The 22,810-nt window shown below is 46.0% G+C and overlaps 1 protein-coding gene across 1 annotated transcript in view; it reads right to left on the bottom strand.

Moving 5' to 3' along the window:
* The window catches only part of Loxhd1 (lipoxygenase homology PLAT domains 1), a 161,523-nt gene that overhangs the window by 120,102 nt on the left and 18,611 nt on the right, over positions 1-22,810 (bottom strand). The window contains exon 5 of the mRNA XM_059246129.1: positions 5,919-6,017. Within this exon, the coding sequence (XP_059102112.1) occupies positions 5,919-6,017 (99 nt within the window). The remainder of the gene's footprint in view (positions 1-5,918; positions 6,018-22,810) is intronic.

Below are 22,810 nucleotides of genomic sequence, written 5' to 3'. Positions count from 1 at the left end.
TCTTAATTTCCGGCAGGGTAAATATCTCACATTATTATTGTTGTTCATACCGTTTCCTATTTTCACAAGTCACGTCTATTTGTTTTGTATGTGGAAGAAGCAACCACACTATGGTCCGTATGTGTGTGCCATTGTATAGGTCAGAGGACAACTTGCAGGAGTCAGCTCTCTTTCTCCACCGTGGGACTCCCAGGAATAGAACTCAGGTTGTCCGATTTGCTGGCAAGTAGTGTTACCTGCTGAGTCGGCCCACTGACGCTGTTCATACAGTTTCCAGTTTTTCAAAGCTATCTTGGCAATATTTAGCTTTTTATGGCTCTACATTTTTATAGCAGCCTAAGCTTCGTGTGTAGATGGAACCAACCGTCTTATTAAATAAGAAACACAGAGCCGATTCAGAGAAGAAAGCCAAGAGGTCAGAACTAAGAGCCTCACCTTTCCTGCTTCAGCCAAGAGAGCTCTCCGCAAGGGAGCTACTTCCTGTGTGTTTGTCTTTATAAAGACTTTCGGTTCTGCCTTCTCATTGGTTGTAAACCCATGCCTTGTCACTGCCTGTCTGTAAAGACTTCCAGGTCTTTGATGGTTGGGATTGAGATTAAAGGTGTGTGTCTCCAATGCTGGCTGTATCTTTTTACACACAGAGATCTACCTAGCTCTGTCTACCAAGTGCTGGGATTAAAGGCGTGCGCCACCACCGCCATGCTCTTGCTATGGCTCTAATAGCTCTGACCCCCAGGCAACTTTATTTATTAACATACAATTAAAATCACATTTCAGTACAAGTAAAATACCACCACATTTGTGTGTTGGCTTTACTCTTATAAAAAGAACCAGGAAGCCCATGCTTCCTGGCGGGTCTTTTCTCATCGAGACACATCTCTTCATTTACTTGTATATTCCTGTATATCTTTCAAAAACCTGTGTTTCCCAGAAAGCCCTCCCTCCAGAGTCATTCTTATGAACTAATTTCTAATGTAAATAGCATGTTTTACACTAAATATTTAAATCATTTGTTTTAGTACTTTTTCTTACTAATTTTTAATTGACTATCTTTAGTAAACTTTAATTTCTGTTGATTCTGATGATTTTTAACCTATATAAATCTTCCTGGATTTGGTGGGTGATGTTGCTTATGAAAATGAAAGGTTGTTAATAGCTTGTTGTAACACATACCTATAATCCCAGCATTTAGAAGATATCTCTGTTACATCATAAGACTGAGAGAGAGAGAGAGAGAGAGAGAGAAGGAAAGAGAGAGAGAGAGGAGGGAAGAGAACAGGAAAAGAAGTGAGATGAAGGAAGGACGAACAAAGGAGAGGGGAGCAGAAGGGAAGGGAGAGGAGGGGAAGGGAGGGGAGGGAAGGGGAGGGGAGAGAAAGGGAAGGGAGGGGAGAGAAGGGGAGGGGAGAGGAAGGGAAGGGAGGGGAGGGGAGGGGAGGGGAGAGGAAGGGAAGGGAGGGGAGGAGAGGGGAAGGGAAGGGAGAGGAGGGGAGGGGAGAACAAGTCTCTTCTTTCATCTTCAATCATTATAGCTTTCCTGTCTTCCTTCCTTCCTTCCTTCTTTCCTTTTTTTGGTTTTTTTGAGACAGACCAGGCTGGCCTCAGACTCAAAGATCTACCTGCCTCTGTCTCCCAAGTGCTGGAATTAAAGGTGCACACCACACTACCCAGCCTAGCTTTTACTTCATAATCTGGTCTTTTTTTTTTTCTGGCCTTAGGCCTTCTAGTACTGTAATGAATACAAATCATAATTAGCTCAAATATATCTAAGATAATTCTATTTTTTTCTTTTCGAATATGCTACTATGATAAAATCAATGAATAGTCTGCCTAGTGTTAAATTACTGTTGACTTCCTGGAATAAAACTTGTAAAACATAATGTTATCACTTACTCATATGTTTATTTAAAAATGTAGTGTGCTAATATTTTTTTAGGATTTAGGTTTTTTCATAAATGAATATAACTTATTTACTTCTCTCTTAATTTTATCTGCCTGATATTTTCATCAAAATTCATAAAATGAACTAGACAAATTACCTCTTTTTCTTTTCTTTAAAATAATTTATGGTAGATGGACATTAACTATTTCTTGAATATTTGGTAGTTTTTTTTTACATAAACAATTTGTGGGTCTGGAGTCCTGGGTAATTTTTAGTGGATGCTCTCATTGCTTTAGTGATGGAAACTAGCTTTCTGAAGGTCCTTGAGACAATCAAACCTTGTAGGATGCTGAGATGAAGGACCAGGCTAAGGACATATGGTGACATTAACAGGGCATGGACCCCAACTTCTTATCATGCCAAGGGAGAACCTTGTGCTTTACCAGGTACGGATGTTAATACAGAAAATTGGGATTGGTGTCAAGATTCTTCCAGGTCATACCCTTGTGAGACTCCAACTCCAGGACAGAGAGAAATGCTTCTCCAATGACGCAGCTTGAAGATTCTCAGCCCCTAGGTTAGTACCCCTCTCCAAAGTCTGCCATCTTACCTGGCTGCATCCCTCCTAGACAACCTAAAATGGGACAGAGGTCAGAGGCTTCCACACCTGCTATCAGCATTGTTAGCATCTTGCAACATATTCTATCCCAGATGATGATGGTGATAATGATAATGATGATGGTGATGATGATGATGATGATGATGATATCAGTAACATGCCTTTCTTTTCTTCCTCCTCATCCTCTTCTTCTTTGTTATTTTGAGACAGGGTTTCTCTGTGTAACTGTCTTGGCTGTCCTGGAATTCACTCTGTAAAGCAGGCTGGTCTCAGACTCACAGCTCTCTGCCTGCTTCTGTCTCTCAAGTGCTGAGATTAAGGTGTGTGCCACCACTGATCAACTCCTTTCTTCTAACAAAGTAGTTTGCCTACATCTTTACATTGGTGAATATGTACAGTGTTATTCCAGCCTCCTTCCTGTTGGTGAGATTTTCCCGGAATACTTCATGTTGCCTGATTCATCCCCAAATTTCTCCTCTCGTATGTTTAAGCTGTATTTTTTCTTTATTTTGATATAATATGAGAATATCTTTTTTTGAAAGAGAGTCATGTTAGTAGCTCAGGTTGGCCTCAAACTCCAGTTCTCCTGGACCACCTTCAAAGTGCTGGGATTATGTGTGTCTGGCCAGACAGTCTGTTCTTCACTAACAGACTTCCCCACTCCTGTGATAATCAATGTATTTACGTTTGCTGTCAGCTGGGTTTCCTCGTTGCTTCACTTGGATCTACTGAGTGTATCTTTATTCTCTTTTATTCATTCTGCTCACTTATGGATTATACATTTCTACTTTGGGTGTTTGCTGTTATCATTTTAATATTCACATTTAGCTTAATGAAGTCTGCAGTTGATAGTTGAACTCATCTGGGGATGGGGAGATGGGTAACAGACAATCTTTATAATGCTTTGTCCAATTTTCTTCTCAAATATTGATCTTAAATATTTTGGGTAAACATTCCTCACGCCCCTTATGTTAGTCATGGTTACGTTTTATGGTTGCTGCTCACTTAGATTTGTTACATGGCTATCAGTGTTTTGTTCACTTTTGTGTGTGTGAAAGAGAGACAGAGGTCTTCCTTCATATGTAAGGTAGGCTGGTCTTGAACTCAATATGTAGCCCAGGCTAACCTCAAACACCTGTTTCTATTACTTCAGTCTCCCAATTTTCAGTTATGAGCCTCCACATCCAAGAGTACGTAGTAGTGGCTGTTTACGCATGAGTGGAGGACACATAAATCCCATTTCTCTTTGCTAGAATAAACAGTTGTTAATTCCTCCCCCACCCCACCCCACACACACACACTTGGAATGATAGCTTATCTGGTATGGAATTGCTGCTTGAGATACATTCTTGCTGAGAATATTGAAGGTGTGATTATGTGGATTTATAACCTCTGTTGTTGATGATGAAGTTTTCCATCCGTCTACATGGTATTGTAGAAAGTGAGCTGCCAAATCGACTGCCTCTAAGATCTTTCTGTCTGCTTTTGGTTTCTTCATAGATTCTATTCAGTGACTTTAAACGGATGATTCCAATCTGTTGGATCTTAAGAAACCTCGTGCCATTAGCTCTTCGAATATTTCCTCTTGCCTGTGCCCCATATCCTCTGTTTCTAGAACTCCTACTCAACTTCTATCAGATCTCACTCCCTCCCCTGCTCTCATGGCTTTTCCTGTCCCCTTCCCAACCCTTTCTCCCTGCACGCCACCTGAGGGCTTTGCTCATACACGTACAGTTCACTAATTCTCTCTTCATCATCTTTAATTGCATTAACTCACCTATGAGATGCTTAAGTTTACTAACCATACTTTTACTTCCTATGGTTTTGTTTATTTTTCCTAATGTGTTGTTTTTAATGATGCTCTACCTTCTTCAATTCCTTCCTTCATGCTGTTAACAGCTTTAAAAAATGTAAGGTATAGGCTATCCCACATCACTCCATTAGCTGAAACCCCTAGGGATTTCATTCCAATTGTTGTGTGGTTTGCAGCTTCATCGAGCTGGATTGTGTCCTTAAGTGTTTTATAGTTTTGGAAAATAAATTCACCCCAACGCTTCCTCTGTGGGAATCTCCCACAGTCTTAGAAAGGTTTTCGCAAAGTGCTAATGGAGATTTACTTGCTATGAACCAAGTATTCTAATTTGGTTTCGCTGTTGTTGTTTGCATGCTGTTGTTTTGAGACAGGGTCTTATTATATAGCCCCAACTGACCTGGAGCTCACTGTGTAGATCAAGTTGGCCTAGAACTTACAGAGATCAGCCTGCCTCTTCCTCCCAAGTGCTGGGTTTAAAAGTGTTCACCACCACACCCAGACTGAACCAAATATTCTATGTGGGAGGAGAAGCGTTCTGAAATCACACATCTAGTGTGACAATCAGCCCTCAAGTCGCTGGGTTGCGTATGTTTTCAGTTGCTTTGTTTTTGGGTTCTGGCGGGGACACGGTGACGGTGCCAATGAGCTGTGGTTCTGCCTTTCACTGATGCTGTCACCGTGACTCAGGGGCTCCTGACCTCATGTGCGGTCCTAATTTCAAATCTCTTGCCTCATTCAGGACCTATGTCTCTTTTTCTGACCCCCAATGAGCATGAAAACCTGTCTTCTAGATAGATGAGCACGAAACCTCCTCCTTCTCAGAGCCAGTCTTGATTCGTAGCTAATACTTTGCTTTTGAGTTTCTCCTTCATGTCTGTTAGCTGACGAGTTCTTTTTCATTCCTTATAAGTTCAGCCATCCATGTTGAATTCTTTGATGTAGTCCACCCCAGATTTACACATCTCTGTAACTTTTCTGGCTCCTGTGCTATTCCACTAAATTGGCAGAAGTGAGAAAAAAACCACCCTCGCCAGCCTGTGACCTGAACTTCCTCCAGCACCTGTGCTGTGTCGGTGGGCAGCTTCCACTCCACCTGGGAGGCCAAGTGTTCCTCTACCCTTTAGTCCCACTCTGTATCATCCCACTTCACTACACTGAATTCGACTATACCCCACTATAATCCACATAAGCATGGAGCTTATAGCAATAAAGAAATTAAGTGAGAATAAATTCTTAGAAATGAGAAATTTGGGTTTATTCAATTTTAATCAATTCAAACAAAGGCATAACTTATTCTGAAAAAATCACACACACACACACACACATGCAGAGAGAGAGAGAGAGAGAGAGAGAGAGAGAGAGAGAGAGAGAGAGCCCTTTGGAAACCTATCGCACATATATACATTTGACCACATAAGATAGACAACCTACTGTTCAGGACAAACCATGGCAAATCACAGCACAAGAAGAGAAGAGGGAAGCTTGGCAGAAGGATCAAAAGGGGAGGGGCTCAAGCTGCTGTCCTCAGTGGGGATTCTAAAAAACAGCTGCTCTAGGAAGTAGTTCTGGGTATGGCTTGTGAGGAAATGATTCAAACGCATTACCTGTGTCTCCATACTCTCCAAAGATATTGATAAAGACATCAGCATCTGTCCCTGCACCAATCACGTCACCAGTGTATACCTTGATTTCATACTTGTTTCCTGGGAATAAGGACAGAGAACATCTTGCCTCATTAGGATCTCGAGAAGAGAAAACCATAGGTACATACATAGTTGCTGAACCATCCATCCTTCCCATGGATGTCCAGATGATAATGAATTATCATCATCACTATCATTACTGTCAATAACAGGGCAGAAGTCACTCAACATTGGCTCCAAAAGGTCATCACTAAACTCCATGTAATCCTTAAGTCATAGGTAAGAGACTTTCGGTTTTCATCTAACATATTCCCAAAGGGCCACCCCAAAACAACACCCACCATCATATCTCCCCTGAATTTCTGAAGTGATTCTAACTGGGTCCCCTACACCCCCATCACCTTTTCCTGTCCATTTTTCCACACGGTATAACAATACTGAAGTTCACTGGGGAGATTGGACTCTGGAGATGAAAATAAAACTTGTATATATCAAGGCCATAGACAACACAAAGGCTAGACTAAAATCATGGACAGTGGCTAGCAAAATACATGTTAAAAGACCCACATATGCTTCCTATGCCATTGCTGCATTCAGTGGACAAAAATCAATTCATCGTATCCCCAAACACAGCCTCAGTCATGGCTTCATAAGATGGGGTCAATACAGACTTGACAGTGTGCTGAGCTCAAGCCAGGCCTCAGAATCAGGAGTCTGTCTTAGGGTAGGGAATAAATGCCAGAAGATTATGTGTATGGTTAGGGCACTGAGATTCCTCCCAGACTTTCTTGGGTGTCAGCAACATGAGGACCGGGACCAGTCTCCCTTCCCTTCCTATGTGGCTTTCTAGTTTGCTTGTAGAAGGAACCCTTCCTATCAGATATGTCATGCCGAGTTCACTAAGCCAATTAAAAACTAGTTATTCTAGCCAAGGCCCCTTTGCCTACTTCCCTTAGACCCTTCCCTGCCCTCCACCTCCAGGCTCCAAAGGGATTTGCCCTCTGACTTCTCCAACTCCACTGGCATCTGTATGATGCCATTGAGTTTTGCTACTGAATGCCTCGTCCTGTCTCCTGTTGCCTGAAAGAAAGCCTCTCATTTCTTCTGACACTTAAAAAGGGATATATTTAGGACTCCCTTCCTCCTTCCCTCCTTTCTTCTCTCCCTTCCATGTCCCCTAGTGTACTGCTGGCCCTATGGGTAATGTGTTGGAATGCGAACTGAATTCAATTTCCTAAAACTTGAAGTCCCAAGGAAGTCATTGAGAGCAAAGGACTAAGGTAAGTCTGCCTGTTTCCCATCTCTGGTACTCTCTGAAGCACAGGATCAGCCTGGAGGGGTGATTACCACAGCATCTGAAAGGGGTGCACAGAGGACACCTCTATCCCTCCACTGCCTGGCAGATGGTCCTTGCTGGTGAGAACATCAAGCCTATAACAGATGTTCCAGCCTTCTCCACAGTCCTCACTCAGCAAAGCCTACAGAGGAAGGGGTGGGGTCCTCTGATCCTTGTCCCCAGCTGGAGACTCCAGGAGGAACAGTCGCTGTCAGAGCCCACCTCCTCTTTCTTAACCACAAATGCCCCTTGAGATAGCAGAAGAGGCCAGGCCTGGGAAGCCGATGGGGGACTGGCTGGAAACTTGGGCCTCGAGCGCCTGGAGCGTAGGTTAAAGACAGATGCCATGTTTCTCATGAGGGCTGCGAGGTCCTGCAGTTTGTAAGGATCAGGAAGACCTTACTCACAGCCAGCTGTTTCTATTCTTACCACTTCCAAGTTCCAGAGGCTCCAAATGGCCTTGGTTACCTTCTCCTCGTCAGAAGGGACATTGGTTTAATGCACAACCTGTATTTGTTACTTTCCAAATGCTGTGGTAAAACACCATGACCAAGGCAACTTACAGGAGAAAGAATTTATGTGGGCTTATGGTTCAAGAGGGTAAGTGTCCATCATGATGGGGAATCCTGGCAGCAGGTGGCAGAAACAGCTGAGACTTCACATCTCAAACCACAAGCAGGAAGCAGGGAGAGCAACCTCGAAATGACACAACTCTCTAAGCTCTCAAAGCCTGCCTCCAGTGATGTAATTCATAACTCCTCTAACAAGGCCACACCCCCTGTGTAGCATGAATCTTAAAAGGTCTTATTAATAAAAACAAACCTGGAGCCAGGTACTGGGGTCAATGCTGGAAGATCAGAGAAGCAGAACAGGCCACAGCTTCCTCACCTCGCCAATTCCTCAGCTGATCCTGTTTCCTCAGACTGGAAGCCTCTGAGTCCTCATCCAGAATGAATCTCAGCTGAACTGCTGCTAAAAGCCTAAAAACTTAACCAGCCTAGTTCCTGGTTTTCATGCCTTATGTACCTTTCTGCTTTCTGCCATCACTTCCTGGGATTAAAGGCGTGAGTCACCATACCTGGCTGTTTCCAGTGTGGCTTTGAACTTACAGAGATCCAGATGGATCTCTGCCTCTGGAATGCTAGGATTAAAGGCATATGCTACCACTGCCTATCTTCTATATTTAATATTATGGCTGTTCTGTTCTCTGACCCCCAGATAAGTTTATTGGGGTGCACAATATATCAACCATGCCCCTGAGCATCCCAAAACAGCTCCACCAACTGGGGACCAAGAATTCCAATGCCTGAGTCTATGGGGACATCCCATTCAAACCATCTCATTCAAACCAGCATACGACCTTCTCCAGCACTACTCTAGGGCTCCCTGCACACAGAGGCAAGAAAGACCCCTCTTACTGATGACAAGATGTCAGGTCACTGCAGCTGGGGGTACCAAAGTGGCACCCCAGGGGGCATCTAGAGGCCGTTTCCAATCACCTGGCAGTAAGGAGAGGCAGAGGGATTTCACAGGGACCCAGGCGTTGTGGAGCAGGGGTAGGATAAGAGAGGCGGGGAGACGTCTATAGTGAGTGTGTTCTGGATCATTCCAGAACACAGATTTGACGTCACCAGGCCAGATTATACGAGGAAAATTTTAACTCTTAAAGATTTTTGAACAGGAAAAAAAATAGCCACAAAGGAATGGGGTACCCTTTGGGTGAGTCCCCCATCCCTTAGAGACACCTAAGCAATTACTATGGGCCACACAGTCGGCTGGAGACTCATCTTGTCAGAGACACTATAGCAGAAATGCCGTTGGTGAAAGACTGTGGAGACACCAGACCTCCTTGACACTGGCTGGGGAGGGAGACCAAGAGATCAAGGGAACCATAGGAAAGATCTTTCCGGAAAATACCCGGTAGGACATGTTGTAGGAGTAGTAGACCATTTGATCTCCATCGCAATGACTTGGCCAACTCAAGGAAAGCCTGAGATGCAGGAGCCGAAAGAGGCCTTCAGACACACTGTGCCCAATCCTGCAGAGTCTGGATACCAAGCCAGAATGAAGCTAGCAGAAGCAGGTCAGGGTCAGGGCTCAAGAGCCCAGAACTGGGAAAGGGCACTGCAGGGCCTTTCCAGCTGAAGTGAGAATGGATCTGGGCCAAGGGATCAGGAAATTAGGTGGACGCTGTGGGAGAAAGGGGTGGGCTCTCTGCTGGCCTTTGGAACTTTCTAGGTTAAGATGGGGTTATGAGTCTCGAGATGGTTTCCTGGGTGACAGCAGACGTTTGATGTTAGGTGACAGTCACACCAAGGAAAGTATGAGAGAAGTCACAGGGATAAAGAGGTTCACCTTACAGTGCCATTATTCTCAAAGTCCCCTTAAATGGGCAATGAGAATTATTAGTTGCTTTCTACCTCCTCCTTTTACACACTTCCTCTTCAGCATAATTCCCTGATATATCTAAGTTGTCGATTTCCAAAACAAGGCCCAAGGGCACAGTGCCCCCAATGCAACACTAACTGGTGACTTGGGGTATTATTGACAAAGCAAGTCTTTACAAAAGCAAACAGTGCAGTGTGTGGAGCCTTCCTCCACAGGCAGATGCGGTCACACGGGACGTTACATTTGAACAGGAAATGTCCTCTACATGTTGGTCCCCAGCTGGTAGGGCTGTTTGGGGAGGTTATGTATGAAAACTTGGGGACACATGGCCACTAGGCTACAGAAGTGCATCAGGTCTTCAGAGCGATAGGTATCTGCTTCTGATTCTAACCCAAGCTCTCTGCTTTCCAACCAGGAGCTGTGTGCAAGTTTCCAGCACCTCGAACCACTCCTTGAAGCCATCCTTGCCACAATGGGCTGAAATCCCCAGACACCGGGAGCCTGGGGGTCCTTCTTCCCTCAACTTAGTTCTGCCAGGGATTTTGTCACAGCAAAGCAACAAAATAACTAACATACGTGGGCTGTCGTATGTAGAATTCGCCATAAGATCTGTTTGTCGATAAGATGGAAAATGTCCTCCGCTTTGGATGCAGGACCACATATTGAGGCTGGTAACCTGGCACCCTGAAACTGTCCAGAGTGAAGAGGCGATACATAGAGGGCTTAAGGAAACCCTCCCCAAAGGCCAGGGGGAGGTGTCGAAGCAGGGAGAAAGATGCCAAGAAGAGAGGGCTGAAAGAGGATTCTCAGGGGAAAGGTCACATCTCATCCATGTCAACAATGGTGACCCGCTTTCTTGGGTGAGCGAGACGAAGCATCCATGCAGGCCTTTGCAGCTTACAAAGCACTTGCACGGCTTTGAAGTCAGTCATATGATACAGGTAGGGCAGGCTCAGCTGATACCGTCATTTATAGACAAGGAAACAGAGCTCCCGAGGGTGGGGTGACCTGCTATGAACCATGCGTTTCTTGCCTTTGGACTCAGGGTTCTTCCTAAGATACACAGTGGCCTCCCCTGCCCTGTGTGGGGTCAGTATACTTTTTCTAGAAAGTGCCAGTTGGGACACCATTTGATCTCTGTTACAATGACTCAACTCTGCTGCTATGGCACAAACTCAACCACATGCTTTAGACCAGAGTTAAGTGAGGAGAGTTGACCATAAAGGAACGTGAAGACCTTTCTGGATGATGTCTGCATGTGGTAGTGGTTATATGGCTGTATGCCTTTCCCCAAGTCACCAAACTACACTGTATGGACAGGTGGGTGTTTAAAGACCTCAATGAGCTCTTTAAAAGTTTTTTAAGTAGCTATAGACCATACTATGTGAACAAAGTGGGCGCAGCAGTGTCCCAGTAAAGTTTTCTTGGTTGACACTTCACTGGAATCTCAGAATTTTGTGTAGCATGAGTAGAATTCTTCCTTTAGCTTCAATCATTTAAATATATATAAATCATTCTTTGCCCACACATAATTGATGACAGCTAGGTTTGTGCCCCCGCCCCCTTGGTTTTTCAAAACAGGGTTTCCATGTATAATAGCCCTAACTGTCCTGGAACTTGCTTTGTAGACCGGGCTGGCCTCAAACTCACAGAGATCCACCCGGCTCTGCCTCCCGAGTGCTGAGATTAAAGGCGTGTGTCAGCGCACTCAGCTGTTTCCAGGTCTCTTCGTGTGTGCTCAGGTCCTCCAGTCCTCACAGGAGAGCAGAGCTGTCCTGTCACAGAGTGAGCTGTCCCTGCTGGATAACAGGCGTTTGAACCAGTGGCTGAGAAGAAGCCCAGGACTCTAGAGACTGGAAACTAGTCCCTTTCTCTGCAGGTGTGGAGCCTGTGCCTGAGGTGAAGATAGTTTGGAGTCAGCTCTCTCTGTCCACCATGCTTCGTGCAGTGGAAGCTAGCCCTGGAAACACAGTATGACACATAACTACAGCACCAGTGCACCCCCACTTGACACGCACGTGCCTTTCACCCCTGGCCTGGCTCAGAGCTGGCAAAGAGCAGAGACAGAAGGAGTGGGGAAGGTCGAATTGGATAAGGAGAGTGATCAACGTGGAAAAACCTGCCTAGGGACAAACTGTGGGAATTGCTTCTTGAGCCAGCTCTAGAATTGGCTTGTGATTTGCCCATTAGGTATGCTACTTGTAAAAATTCTCCTGAAACTGACTCTGCTCTTTCAGCAGTGTTACCATAAGCCCATCCTGGCAGGCACACTTCGAAAGAATCCCTTCTTCAAGACACTCTGGTGCCATCTGTTGGACAATCGTATCGAGTACACAAACCTATAGCGAATATGAAGTGTCTCCTTATAAAGTTGTGTGGTGGAAAGAATACATCTTAGCCTGCATCCCTGCCACAAGGGCAACAGCCTCCCTCTGCTGGAGGTCAGTGCAAGTTCAGAAGAACACACAAGGAGGGGCGCAGAGCTGGTCTTGAGATAATGCCTAGCGCCCTCCAAAGCTAAGCAACCACAGCCCAAGCTGTGCTGTGGAGTGAGATTCCGTTTAAAGACACTTGTGCCTCATGGCCTCTTGCCCCGCTCAGTGGATACAAACACATGCCTGGCCTTGCGCAGTTTCCTCTCTGCAGGCTGGAGGCAGAGGCCCAAGGGCTACCACCCTTCCAACCGGAAATGTGTCCCTGGAGGCCCGCGGAAGCGCCTGCGTGGGCTTCCAGAAAAGGCAGAAGCTGGCAGGCCCTAGCTGCCTAAGCGTGGTGTGCCAGCCACCCCCACAGCCTCCCCTGCGCTGTCTGGAACAGTCAGCACACAGCAGCAACACAACACGTCTCCAGAGAGCACCCTGGTGGTGGGGGAGGCTCAGTGATGAGGAGTTGCCCCCCCAGATCTCGGTCTGCATGTACAGGTGAGCTTGGAGAAGCTGCTGGGCATGTTCCTGTCACATGTTGAGTACATGCCTGTCTCTGAACCCTGTGGCCCTAGAAGAGGGCTGTCTCACACCAACACCACTTGAGCCAAGGCTGGAGGTGTGCATGTGGCCATTTTTTTTTTTTAAATAGTCACAGGTAAACCTTGTCTTTCTCTTCCTTCCAAGCGTCCCTGGACTGTGTGTACACAGACTGAAGCCTCAGCCTTCGGGACGGTGACAGGGCCCTGGTGGTGTCATTTCACCCCACAGCCTGGAGCTCACACCCGCCGGGGTGTTAGAAGAGAGAACTCACAGGAGGTGCGGGGGAGGGAGGAGATGAAAACGCAGTGGGAGAGATTGGGAGGGGGAGGCGGCGTGCAGGGAGGGCTTCCCAGGAGGTAAGGATGTTCTCTCCCAGCCAGACGAGGCTAACACGACTCCTTCCTGCTCAGGTCGGGGAGATCAGGTGGGTAGCTGGCCACTGGCCTGAGAATTCAGCCCAGAGACCTTTATCTCTGACCCTGACCCTGACTCTACCCCTGCTGATTGTGCCAGTGTCTCCCATCTCTGATAGGTCCGGCTGTCTCCCCTCCCCTCCTTGTCCGGACTCCTCCTCCGGACTCCCCACAGCCTCTGATGGGCATTGGGAACTCCTGGGTTCAGAGACCCCAGAGCTCTCTCTCTTCCTTTGCCTTTCTCCACAATGCCCTTCTTTGTTCTCTCTCTCTCTTCCGGTCTGGCAAATAGGAGCAGTGTTTTCTATTTCCCTTTAAAAGGTCTCTACTTCGCTGCTATTGTAGACATACCCAAACAAGAGCCTCTTGTTACATCTGTCACCTCCGTCCTCACAGCAATGGGTCCCGCTGCAGCTTATATGTGCAATGTCCCCCAGGGACTCTGGTATTTTAAAACAGTTGAGCCCCAGCTGTTCTGCAGGGTGGTAGATCCTTTTGAACATGGCGCCTACCTAGCAGACCCTAGCTGGAATATGTAAGGCTGTAGCAGTAGGGCTAGATAGTTGTAGCTTGGCCTTGGTTCTGGTCAGTGCCATATGAGAAGCAGCTGCTACAGCCTCCCAAAGCCATGGGGCTACCTACAGCCACATCTTCCCCACCATGGTAGACTGTGTCCTCTCGAACTGTGAGCCAAAATCAGTCTTTCCTTCCTTTAGTTGTTACTGCCAAGTGTTCTGTCACAGTCTGAGAATGTGACTCTACAGGCCAGACAGTGACTATGCCACCATCTGACTGACGGGGAGAAAGGAGGCTAAGAAACTGGACCGAGTTTATGCTTGAGAAATGGTTAGGTCTAACTGAAACTCAAGAGATCTGAACCAACACTCTCCTTCATGCTGTATCAGCTCACATTCCAAGCGCTTTCAAAAGCACCCACTCCTGAGCCCACAGTGCACCCACCCCTGAACTGGTGTCTGTGGTGCCCATTGACACTTACATGCTCCAACACAGGCTCTGGGTTTAATCTCGCCGCAGCCTGGTTGACAGTACTTTGATAGAGGGAGACATGGCTCAATGAAGTGCTTGCCTTGCAGGCGAAAGGACCTGAGTTTGACCCCCAGGACCCAGTAAAAGAAGTAGGCATGGTAGTATATGCTTGCAATCCAGTGCTTAGGAGGCAAAAATGGGGGATCTCTGGGGTTGACCAGCTAGCTGGCCTAGCCTAGTTGTCAAGTACCAGGCCAATAAGAGACCCTTTGATGTCTACATGCACATGAACACACATGTACCAGCACAGACATTAACACACACACACACACACACACACACACACACACACACACACACAAATTTAAAAAATGAATAAAATGCTTGGTCTCTAATGGTTGTTTGTGGACAATCATCTACCCCCTCATTACCTCTATAAATACACAGTGTGTTTCTCCGTAATAAGCTGGCATGGTAGGATGCAGTGTAGAAGCTTCACATTGCCCTCCCCACCTCAGCCAGCTCATCAGCAAGCTCTGCAGAGCTTTCTGCACTTGAGCCTTGGTGTCCACTTGTTCCCACACTGGCTGTTCTGAGCAAACTTTCCTAAGCACCTCCACTCCTTCCCTGGGATCCACTGCCCCACTTGTCCCAGGCTTCCCTTCATTGCTACTGTTTGTCTCCTCAGACACTGCTCACCTGCAGCAGGAGGAACTAGAGCTTTGCTCAGCCTTTCTGGGAGTCAAGTGATTGACATATTATACATGCAGAAGTCTGAACACATGCAAACTGTGAGATCCCTGCACATAACAGTTTACAGGAAAGGAATGGTCCTGTTCGGTGTGCCTACAAGCACAGAATGCTTAATCATGCTAAAATATCCAAAATAGGAGACTGATGGGTGAGCTGTGATGTTCTTCCACTCATGGGCTGCTGTTTAAAATAAATGGTTAGAATTAGGTAATGCTGTACTGTGGTCACACATTGTGATGAAAATATATCTATATTCTAAGAGACTGAGACACTCGTTGGGCCCTACAGTGAAGTTCTCTGAAGACTTTAAGACTGCTATCCTACTATGTGCTCAGCCCATTTGTTTAACTTGCCTTAAGAGAACAGGGTAACAACCAACCTTACTTGCCTTGGACTTCCCATGTAACCAGCCCTTACCACCTAAGTAAAGGTATGTCTGTAATCTTAAGTTATGAACTCTTCCATGCCCCTGACCCAAAGGTAATGTATTTGTGTGTTTGTGCATTATGATAATCACTTGCTGAAAACAGCAAATATAGGTTGAAAAATCCTTATAAAACAAATATGGATCATCAATGTTGGATATCCTACATCAATATATGGATATCAGTTAGTTGATATCATCGGTTTGTTTGTTATCTGGGTCAGCTGTCATCAGTTGGAGTCAATGATTTAATCCCTCGTAAAACACTGTTCAAGTGTTCAATCCTTCTCCATGTGACACATTCCGTGCTGTTCAATAGAGAGCAAAGCCCTTTGTTAGGGACAGACATATAAAGGCAGATAAAGCAGCACTTGGACAAGTGTCTGACAGATTCAGACCCATACAAGAGACAGATGGGGACATCAGAAGACACAGGCAAAGCCAAATAGAGATTTCAGATCTGAGCTCGTTCTTGGTCAAATGATATCAACAGATTGCTTTATTGATTTCTATCCATAATGTGACACCAGTGTATTATCGATGACTCTGAGTTTAGTATTAATGTGTTCATAATGACTACACTGTGTGACTGAGTACTGAGTGAAAACGTGGTTACAAATCTAAATCTAAATTAACATGTTTAATATATTCATGAATCGAAATTTGGAGGGAAAAAAGAACAGGAAGGACTTTCACCAAGGGGTGACTCCTTACACAGGGATTGGTTTCCAGCAATGGGCTAACTGCTGGCTCCGTGTTTACATAGTGGTAACTCTGAGAAACATCACCTGTGAGTGGGGGTAGTAATATAATTCCTTCCTCATGGGTCATTGTAAATATTAAATGTAGTTTATGATAGATAGATAGATAGATAGATAGATAGATAGATAGATGATGGATAGATGATGGATAGATGGATGGATGGATGGATGGATGGATGGATGGATGGATGGATGGACAGACATTAGACAATTTGTTAAGAATTATGCCTGTCATGAGTAAGTGCCAAACAAAAATTGCCTACCACCATCTTCAGATAATAGAATTATGATATTTTGTTAGTTTTTGCACATTTTTCAGTACTTGGAGTTTGTTGGTCATGCATTTTCCTATCACTGGAACTAAAGAATAAGGTCACCTAGAGTCGATACTGGAGGAAGCCTCAGCCTCTGATTTGAAAGAAGCCCTTGAGAACCTTTGCCAATTTCCTGTGCCTTTGTGCTGGCTTTGGCACCAAAGATCTCCAGGAGGCTGGAGGGAAGATTAAGGAATGGATGTGGAATAAGGAGAGACTCAAAGGCCAGGGGTGGACTTCTAGCCCCCAAGAAGTAGGCACCTTTCTGAGACTCTCGCTGGGCTCAATCCAAACCACACCTGGAATCCAGGGGATGGCTACTAGGAATCCACTGGCGCTGGACTGGACACACACAATGGGGTTGGGACCAAGGCAGGGTCTGATCAAAAGTTTCTAGTTTCTTGGGCACAAAATGTAGAATAGAAAATATTCTATTTCCATAAATGAAAGAGTTATTTTCAAAATACCCATTTAAGAATCAAAATAACCAAGTTTGGAGAAAATCTATAATGATTCCATGCCTTCTCCGAAGGTTCTGGCTGCTCAGATGAGGAGCCTGTGGCTGGCTGTGGTCCTGGTAAGAGCAGAAGCCTCAGTGATGCTGGAGCTGGAGAGTGTGGGTGAGACACAGCCATCAGAGCCCATTGTTTTCCCAAGGGCTCTCATTCTATTGAAGCCCCACCGCCGCCGCCGCCGCCGCCGCCGCCGCCGCCGCCACCACCACCACCACCACCACCACCACCACGAATTCAGCCTGAGCTCAGCTTCTTCCTGGATCCCTCCTGATTCCACTTCCACCATGATCCCATTAGCCTAAACCATCCCCACTTAGAGCATAGTGGTTCTCTTCTCTGCCCTGTGGTTATTGACTCTGTCTTCTGAAGCCTCTAAGCTTACGGAGAAAGAGTTGCACACATCCGCTGTGAGCACAGGGTTTGGTGCATGGAAATAGCAAAACAGTTCATTCATCAAGTCACTGAATGAATATGCTTAAGAGCAATGTGAGCCAGCATGAGCCCAGGGCTCCCGCTCTGCACCACAGTCGGGCTGTGTGACCAACAGTGGGTTACTTGGCTCCCCTGGGTTTCCATTTTCTCTTCTGTAAAGTGGAGGAGGAGTAGATGAAATCCCTTTTAGTCCTAAAATTCTCTTTTATGCCTCACCAGAGCCTCATTGTGAGTGGTTCTCTCTTCCCACTCTTTCCGGAGATGATCTTCTGCAGTGCTGGGTGGGAGCAGATGGGGTGGGCGGGAAGCAGCAGTGAAGTCAGAGGAGGTGAATGTTTCAAGCCTGGCCCCAGCTCTCCAGGTCCAGGCCCATTTCCTGTCCCTGTGGGACTGGAGCCCCCTCCACAGGGTTATGAGGAATGATGATCCACCCTCAACAGCACCGGCAAGGTTTGCAGCTAGGTGATGGGGAAATGTCAGAGAGAGGGAGGAAAGCAGGGAAGGGAGGCTCTCCCTGCAGACTCCAGATGTTGTGGAGGCTGAGATCCCATCCACAGCTATCGTTTTAGTGAACTAAATGTCGCCTGGATCCTAGAGGGGACGGTGACACTGATAGTCCTTTCTAAGTCTGAGAGGCCAGAAGCTGCAGTCTGTATCTCAATCACAAGAACCAGGACAGCTCAGAATGTAGGAGAAGGGAGGAAACACCTGGGCTGCTGCAGGTGAGCTGCCACATCCAGGCTTCATGCTCAGGTCCCAGGATGATCTCAGAAGAGAGAAACTGATACTGCCCCTGTATTAGCGACTTCTGAATCCTTATGATTACAGAGCCTAACGGAAATGGTGTAAAGGAAGAAAGGTTTCTTCAGGCTCACTGTCTCGGAGGGTTCTTAGAGTCTACCATGTCAGGGAAGGCACAGAGGCACGGCTCAGAACATGGAGGTAGGGTCATGTGAGGAGGTTGCTCACATCACAGTAAACCAGAAAAGCCAGGCATAACCTTCAAACACTCTCCTTGAGCGACCCACCTCTGCCAGCCTGGCCCCCCACTTCCCAGAAGTTCTGTGGCCTCCCCAAAACAGCAGCATCAGCTGGGGAAACAAGTGTTCAAAATATCATACTGTGGGCAACATTTCCGGTTCAAAGAACAACGCCAAGTGTTCAGGTGAGAACATTACAGTGCTCAAGTGTGTGCTAAGTGTCTGTGCAAATGGTAGACTGGGCCAGCCAGGCTCTAACCACAGAGAACGGGGGTCACTCGGTAAGAAGATGAAAAGAAATGAGGGAGATGTATGGTGATATTTTATTTGTATTAAAATGTTATTTGTATGTTAATAAATAAAGTTGCCCAGGGGTCAGAGCTATTAGCAAGCCATAGGAAAGCAGGGCAGTGGTGGCATACGCTTGTAATCCCAGCACTTGGTAGGCAGAGCTGGGTAAGTCTCTGTGTGTTCAAGGATACAGCCAGCATTGGATACACACGCCTTTAATCTCAATACCAATCATAGAAAACCTGGAGGTCTATACAGACAGGCCGTGACGAGGCAGTCATGTGGTTGGGTTTACAACCAATGAGAAGGCAGAACAGGAACTCTATATAAAGACTTTAACACAGGGGTAGCTCTGGTTCGGAGAGGTAGGACCACTGCAGGAGGAAGGGTAAGGTTTTAGCTCTTAGCTCTGACCTCTTGGCTTTCTTCCTTGCATTGGTTCTGTGTTTCTTATTTAATAAGAAGGTTGGTTACATCTACAGAGATGTGCTTACAGCAGAAGAGAAGCACCAAAGGCACCCCTTCCTGTCCTACACCCCCAATATTCTACACCTGCTGGACCCCAGGCCACCTACCTGGTCCAGCCATTCTACAGAGGAGACATGTATGGAAGAGGAGCTGTGATCTGCTCCCAAGTCTTATTGCTACTGGCTTGGGAAAGCCAGAACCAGAACTCAGAGTGAGCATTCACCTCGTGTGCCTTCTGAGCCAGAGTGTTGCATTTTAAAAGTGATGATTCAATCACCCTGTGGCATTATTCTCTGGTACCCAATACAACTGTTTAATTATTCAGTGGTATCCAGAAGAACATGAGAAAGGCCATAACTACTGGTTCCCCTGGCAGAGCCTTGTGGTTATGTCTTTGCATTGATCCCCTGGCATAAGTGACCTGTTATTGTCACAGGTCATCATCAGTCACTGTCATTTGGCAAGGGTGTTGGTGCCACACAATCCTCTGGAAGGTCATGATCCACTGCTGGTCAATATAGTTTACACATGCCCTTCCTGTGCTAACCACAACCCCCACTTATTTTGTCCTCTCCTCAGACACACGGGATGGGTGGGGCGCCACGCCTGACATGGTCTTAATGAGACTTCGTGCACATCTGTAACTCAGTGTGCCAATCACAGTGTAGCACAGCATATTCTGTAATGAAGTCATAACCTAGATACCTCATGGAATGCCTGAGAGAAATGGTCGTGGTACTGAGAATAAACACAGTCCATTTCTACCTGTCCCCAGGGCCTGGGCCACCTCCAGACTGGCTGTGCCGTTGGGTATAGCAAAAGGTGGAGGGCAATTAGACTGGCAGTTCAGATAAGGAAAACGCTAGTGCTTCTTGAGAGATCTCTTTTCTCTACAAGCATCCCCTGGTCTCTATGAAGCATGTGGCAAGACGGGCTGCAACTGTCCCTACCACTAATCCATCAAAGATTAAATGTGTCTTAGGAGGTTTGTTCCTAACAGAGCCCAGGAAAGAGGTGCCAGCTGGGAGCCAGGGGAGGGGCAAGCCTGGGTCCTCTGGATAGAGGGGCTTTCTCCCACCATTTGTGACAGGGTCCAAGTGTGACACATTCATGAGCTATTAAGCATGGGTTCTGACAGCCTAGGCAGTTAATGGTTTCCCAGCCTGGATAGAATATGACTCTGGGTCTCAGAGGCCTGCCCCATGCTCAGATGGCCGAGCTTACCCAAAGTGATGTGGCGTAGGATCAGTACTAGTTTAAGCTACACAATCATTTCTACTTTTCAAGATGGATGACTTTGTGGGTTGGACCTAGACTGTGGCCAGAAGCTAGGAGTAACAGCGTGCTGGCAGGAGAAAGCCAGGCCAGGGTTGACCTATACAGGTCTTGCTCATGCTGCGGGACTACACAGACCCCCAAGGCAAACGCTATAAGACCCAATGCTGGGGCACCCCAAATATCTCATTATCCTGTCAAACCTTATCAAGCTCTGATATCTCTACATTTGCATCCTTCAGCACTGCCCTACACCCCACTTCAGCCTCAAGAATGGGTCAGTGGCGGCCTATCAGCCCTGTAATCTCAGCCCGTGTAACTCTGCATCAGGCTTACCAATGGCATGTAGGTCCTGTGCCTGGGAATGTCACAACAAAAGTGACAGCATTACAGTAGAAGTACAGAAATCAGTGAGTGGAAAAACCTGAGACAAGCAAGAAAGACAGCGTGAGAGAAAACCAGCATCGTATGGGACCTCAAGGGACATCCAGTATGGCTTCCTGGTAAGACAAGGAAGCAGAAATGTAGACAGTTACAAGTGACTTGCCCAAAGTCACACAGTGGGTGAGATGTGATCGCAGACCCAAGGGCTCTGCCTCCCAGGAGAGAGCTCTTGGCACCTGTCTATTGCTGTCTTTATAGGTGAAACACCACACACAACATGTGCCCCATAAACACAAACCTATTGCCAGCCGATGTTCATACAAGTCCTTAAGAATCAATGGAAGTGACAGGTGGTGGGGTGGGGGCAGGAGACACCCCAGTGTTACTCTGGGAGTGGCACAAGCTTAGTTAGAGATAGATAGGTAGGTAGGTAAGTAGATAGATAGGTAGATAGATAGATAGATAGATAGATAGATAGATAGATAGATAGATAGATAGATAGATATTTGGTCATGAGAGTTAAAGAGGCAAACAGCCATCCCTGCAGTGTGGCATTTCTTAGCTACTTATCCATCTCAAAACACCTGGGAGTTGCATCCCACGCTGTCAGCCAGAGAGATTTGCTTTGGCAGCTACTAAGGAGGATGCTGTGTCTCAGAGAGTGGGAGCCTGAACTTGGCTTCGGGCCCAGGGCTTCCATAGGTCTGGAGACAGCACCATGGCTGCTCTGCCCTTCTGATTCTAGGTTGTAAGAGGGGGAGTCATTCCAGACCAGACACTAAAAACCTTCCAGGAAGAGTCGGGCATGCGTGATAATGGAAGGGATGCCAAGAGGCAGATGGAAGGACAGAAAATTCACAGCTCCTCTGAAGCAGTTGAATAGCTAAGCCTGTGTTCCTAGGGATAACAAATGCAAATGTGCTGGAGAGGTGGCTGCCAGCCTTCCATAAATTCCAGAAGATGCCAGGTCCCCTGGTACCCTCTCTAAGTGGGAGACAATCAGGGAGATGGCTGCCAAGTCCCTGTGCAAGCTCCACGTGTGCCTGAATTGCTTAATTGTGTGTGCTGCCTGCCTGGACCATTCCAGAGCAGCACTGGGGAAGCCAGCCAATACAGGGACCCCACTGCCGCTGGTTCATGTGGGGACGCTAGGAGGATCCAGAATATTTTTCCAGTGGCCTTAAGTCCTGAGCAGGAATTGAAAACTTGGAGCGCAGCAGATGCTCTCTTTTTTTCCAGGCGAACAGAGACCTTTGACTGCAAAGTCGACATGATGCAATTCATTGTGAAGAAACACTTAATGACCATCCAGAATGAATTAAAAGAAGTAGGCCATCAAGATAGACAGAATAGTGTTGAAAAAGAAGAATAAAAGTACAGGTCTCTCAATTTCTGATTTCAAAGCTTATTATAGAGCAACAGGAGTGTACTGACTTGAGAATAAATATATTGACCCATAGAAAAAGAACAGAAATAACCTATGAGTATATAGTCGGTTATCAAGAGTGAAAGGCAACTGGATGGACGGGAAAAAATATTTATAAATCTTATATCTGATTAATATTTATTAATATTTAGAAAAATAAAGAACTCCTACAACTCAACAAGAACAAAATCCAAACAACTTGACATCTAAAACACGTGCAAAGGATTTAAATGGATAGTTCTCCAATGAAAATATGCAAATGACCAAGAAGCACATATGAAGAAATCATCAATATTATGAATCATTATGGAAATGCAAGTCAGAACCACAAAGAGATACAAATTTGTGTCTACTGGATAGTATTATCAAGACAATAAGCATTGGTCATGATGTAGAGAAACTGGAACTCCCAACACTGTAGGAGAGGATGCAGAAATGTTGCAAACACCATCAAAAACAGTATGGGAATTCCTCAAAATTCAATACATGATTGACCTAATCCTAAGTATAACCTACCCCGTGGTGTACATCCAGTAGAGCTGAAAGCGGCAACTCAACATGCACACCCATGTTCTCAGAAGCTTTATCAACAATGACCAAAAGGTACTAACAGTCCAAATATCTCTCTCATGTATATATACATACATATATATATGTGTATATATATATATAGAGAGAGAGAGAGATAAAATGAGTGAAGATGCAGTATATATTATATTAAGTATTGTTTATCTTAAAAA

Source organism: Peromyscus eremicus, chromosome 19, assembly GCF_949786415.1.
Source record: "Peromyscus eremicus chromosome 19, PerEre_H2_v1, whole genome shotgun sequence".
Classification (NCBI taxonomy): Eukaryota; Metazoa; Chordata; class Mammalia; order Rodentia; family Cricetidae; genus Peromyscus; species Peromyscus eremicus.
This window is presented reverse-complemented; position numbering and strand designations above follow the sequence as displayed.